We start from the raw sequence: 4,738 nt of genomic DNA on the forward strand, positions 1-4,738 counted from the left end.
TGTGGTCTTTACAGGAAAGGCGTGGTCAACATTTAGTTTTATATTATGAAATGGGATCCAAAACAACTCTTAGTATGCTCTCTATAACACACACACACACACTCTTAGTATGCTCTCTATAACACACACACACACACACTCTTAGTATGCTCTCTATAACACACACACACACCTACTCTTAGTATGCTCTCTATAACACACACACACACACACTCTTAGTATGCTCTCTATAACACACACACACACACATACACTCTTAGTATGCTCTCTATAACACAAACACACACACACACACTCTTAGTATGCTCTCTATCTTTAACACACACACACACACACACACACACACACACACACACCTTTTAGTATACTCTCTATCTTTAACACACACACCCACACACCTCTTAGTATACTCTCTATCTTTAACACACACACACACACACACACCTCTTAGTATACTCTCTATCTTTAACATAAACACACACACACACTCTAAGTATGCTCTCTATCTTTAACACACACACACACACACACATTCAAACACATATGCATGTGCAAACACACACACACACACACACCTTAGTATACTCTCTATCTTTAACACACACACACACACACACACACACTCTTAGTATGCTCTCTATCTTTTTCTCGAACACACACACACACTCCTAGTCCATTGTGTTGCTGTCAGTGACCCCCCCCCCCACACACACACACACACACTCACACAGGATCCTCTAACTCTGGCTGTTCCAAAAGCAGCCTGTCTTAAGCCTCACAGGGTCACTTCTGTCTACAGCTACCCCCCTCGCCTCACACACACACACACACATACAGTCAAACACACACACACACACACACACATTCTCTACAGCTGCACCCCACACTACACACCTTTGGGGCCAATCAAGGAGCTGTATTCGGCCAACGGTGTGTGTCTGTGGTGTGTGTGTGTGTCTGTGTGGTGTGTGTGTGTGTCTGTGTGGTGTGTGTGTGGTGTGTGTGTGTGGTGTGTGTGTGGTGTGTGTGTGGAGCGCTAGTATAAAACTCAGTGCCCATGACTGGCACATCGCTCTGTCTGTCAGTCCAGTGGAGAGAGAGAGAGAGAGAGAGGGATAGAGAGAGAGAGGGATAGAGAGAGAGAGAGAGAGAGGAGCCACTACTAGTCAAGCCTTCTGAAGACTGGTGATGTGCTTTTAGTGATTTACTTGAACTTTTCACTCTTTCTGTGAACCACTAAGGCAGTCACTGATTGTGTGTGTGTGTGTGTGTGTGTGTGGTGCAGTGTGTGTGTGTGAGATGGAGAACTCACACATAGCGGAGGTGGCGGAGTGCCTGTCTTACTTCGACGTGAACGAGGACACAGGTCTCTCACCTGAACAGGTGAAGCGCAACCTGGAGAAGTTCGGCTACAACGGTGAGATGATGCACAGAGAACTTTAGAGGAGGGGGTGCAGTGAGCTGTGTGTGTGTGTGTGTGTGTGTGTGTGTGTGTGATGAGAACATAGATGGGAGAGCCCTGTTAGCTGTGTGTGTGTGAGATGTGTACAGCCCTGTTAGCTGTGTGTGTGTGAGATGTGTACAGCCCTGTTAGCTGTGTGTGTGTGAGATGTGTACAGCCCTGTTAGCTGCTAAAGTATCAGCTGTCTGGGAGAAACAGAGTGTGTGTGAGAGACGGATTGAGAATAGAAAGATGGAGCAGAGAGGGGGATGACTAAACGAGTGCAGTGTGAATGTGTTTTTCTCAGACCGAGAGCAGTTATTGTCGGACTTCAACAGTTTATACACGTATAACTGTATTTCCTGTATATGACTGTGTGTGTGTGTTGTGTGTGTGTATGTATGTGTGTGTGTGTGTGTGAGCAGGATGATGTTAATTCAGCTCTCTCTCTTTGTCTTCCTCTTTTCCACTCCTCCACTGATTCCATCACTCGGAACTCGGGCTCGGCCAATCACAGAGCTGCCTGCTGAGGAGGGTAAGTCTGACATTGTGTCTCCTCCGTACATCTCACACACACACAACACACACACACACACAAGACACACACACACACACACACACAACACATACACACACACACACACACACAAGACACACACACACACACACACACATACAGGTCAGCACATCTTGTCCTCATGTCTGAGATCTGTGGGCCTGAATGCCTCAGATTTAGCACCTCCATTCAGAGAGGCAACAACAACAGCAGCTGCCTGCAGACGACTCTAGTGGACACACACACACACACACAGTACACACACACTCACACACACAGTACACACACACTCACACACACACATTCATAAGCTGTATGTTTAGGTAAGACAATCTGGGAGCTGGTGGTCAAGCAGTTAGAGGACCTGGACACACACACACACACACACTATAAATGATGACGATGACTCAGCATTTTTGCGGCATATGTGAACACGCCAACCGAACTCATGACGCTAACGCTCTAACACCAACCGAACTCAGACGCTAACGCAACGCTAACGCTCTAACACCAACCGAACTCAGACGCTAACGCAACGCTAACGCTCTAACACCAACCGAACTGAGACGCTAACGCAACGCTAACGCTCTAACACCAACCGAACTCAGACGCTAACGCTACGCTAACGCTCTAACACCAACCGAACTGAGACCACTCAGACGCTAACGCGATGCTAACGCTACGCTAACGCTCTAACACCAACAGAACTGAGACCACTCAGACGCTAACGCTACGCTAACGCTCTCACACCAACCGAACTGAGACCACCTCGGGAGACTTTGAAGTCCGTTGCGCGGTTCGCATTATCTGTGCATTGTGAACACAAATCACCCTGGGTTCTCTTTCACATGTCGCATTGTAGCCTATTTTGTCCTACTTGACATGCCATTGCCAAAAAAGAAGGCATATCGTATATTTATTTATTTATTTTAAAATCTTATCATTAGGTTCATGATAGGCTTTCAGACATTTGTAATTTGGCTACAAATTTGGTGTGTTCTAATGTTAACGTTTGGCTGAATATCTTCCAAGCTATTGGTAGCCCAACTAATGAAGAATTAGCAAACTTTGGATGACATTGCTAACCAATGTTTATGATCTGCTGGACTCTTCCTGCATGTAGAAAACTTTGGATTACATTGCTCACCAATGTTTATGATCTGCTGAACTCTTCCTGCATGTAGAGAACTTTGGATTACATTGCTCACCAATGTTTATGATCTGCTGAACTCTTCCTGCATGTAGAGAACTTTGGATTACATTGCTCACCAATGTTTATGATCTGCTGAACTCTTCCTGCATGTAGAGAACTTCACCAATGTTTATGATCTGCTGAACTCTTCCTGCATGTAGAGAACTTCACCAATGTTTATGATCTGCTGAACTCTTCCTGCATGTAGAGAACTTTACAAGTAGCCGACATTCTGATCAGTGCAGTTAACGTGAGGTAAAATCGGACATAGCAACAGTAACCAGGTGGGGCGGGCCTACCACTGAATTAGACAGTGTAATTGGCTTGCGTGTTGACTGACAGTTCAAAAGGATCTTTGTAATATCCCTATTCTGAGAACATATTATACAATGCAAAAACTGCATCTAATAAAATCTAACCAAGTGTTATTAATCTTATATCAAGATCAAAAAGTCTAGTTAATATTGTTTTCAGCATAAAGACACTTACCTAGCGCTTTCTCGTCAAATAATTTGACTTAATTTAAGAAGAGTTTGACGTCTCATTCTGAAAACAAGCAGATTTGTCTGCCAGTGTGTTAAATAGAGCTGCACAGTCCCGCCCACAGCCAAAACGCGGTTAGGTGCCGGATGTAAGATTCCCATTCATTTGTCCCATTGACGTTTGGAAAAATCCGTATCTAAAGAGTTTTACAGCATGTCTTAGGCTAACCAGCTACGGCATAACTCATAAGCATACAACATATCATTTCGAGTGAAAAAACGAAGAGAAAATCCAAAAAAAGTCAAAGGTACAAGACTGTGTACATATTTTCATTTCCGAGCGAAGGAACTACGAACCATCGCGGAATCGTTCATTTCCAACCGGCGACAGCAGCGAACCCTTTCCTCCAAACAGTGATATTTATAGTGATTGTGCAGTTAATAGCAGTTATTTCAGGAGTAATCGTGTAAATAATAGTGTTTTGATATTGAATTTTATATTTATCATCATGTATTTTATATCGTGTGTGTGAAAGCGGTTAACGTTAACGGCAGTGCTTCGTAACATTACCTGACTCATCCTATGCTGTCATCACTGCTCAGTCGGGCTGATGCATGGTCTGCTCTTGGACCACCATATTCAGTTTATTAATTTGCCGTGAATTATTACACAAAATGTTCATTAAATGCACGAAGTATTCCTAGGTTAATGATTAATATGAATCTTTCACCCCTTTGGACACTCACTAAAACATAATATTCATACCTGTGTTGCAGCATGTAGGCTAATGTTAGCTGCATTATGTAATGACATACAATGTCGGAAATGCTAAAGGTTAGCCTGTCGGCTAGTGCTAGCCTACCTGAAAAGTTTGAGTGTTTAAACTAACATTTACAGTGGTCTATTTGATAGTGTATTGGCCCTGACTAAGTTCGTGTGATGTATAAACCCCAATCCTTGTTGATACAAGTACCAATATTCGTCAAGAAAGTTTTTAATCACATTAAGATTTTCGCCATAGGCAGTAAAAAACTCCTCCATCTTTGTCAATATTTTTCCGCTGAGA

General features: G+C 43.5%; 1 protein-coding gene across 1 annotated transcript in view; it reads left to right on the forward strand.

The window, feature by feature from the left end:
* The first annotated feature begins 1,097 nt into the window (after nucleotides 1-1,097).
* Nucleotides 1,098-4,738, forward strand: part of atp2a1 (ATPase sarcoplasmic/endoplasmic reticulum Ca2+ transporting 1) — a 40,319-nt gene continuing 36,678 nt past the window's right edge. The window contains exons 1-3 of the mRNA XM_076297623.1: nucleotides 1,098-1,185; nucleotides 1,286-1,417; nucleotides 1,959-1,976. Of these exons, the coding sequence (XP_076153738.1) occupies nucleotides 1,300-1,417; nucleotides 1,959-1,976 (136 nt within the window). The 5' untranslated portion in view covers nucleotides 1,098-1,185; nucleotides 1,286-1,299. The remainder of the gene's footprint in view (nucleotides 1,186-1,285; nucleotides 1,418-1,958; nucleotides 1,977-4,738) is intronic.

This window comes from Alosa pseudoharengus, unplaced genomic scaffold (genome assembly GCF_046254945.1).
Source record: "Alosa pseudoharengus isolate Yale_2024_CS ecotype anadromous, Long Island Sound unplaced genomic scaffold, YU_APseudo_1.1 YU_APseudo_1.1_scf_21, whole genome shotgun sequence".
Taxonomy (NCBI): domain Eukaryota; kingdom Metazoa; phylum Chordata; class Actinopteri; order Clupeiformes; family Clupeidae; genus Alosa; species Alosa pseudoharengus.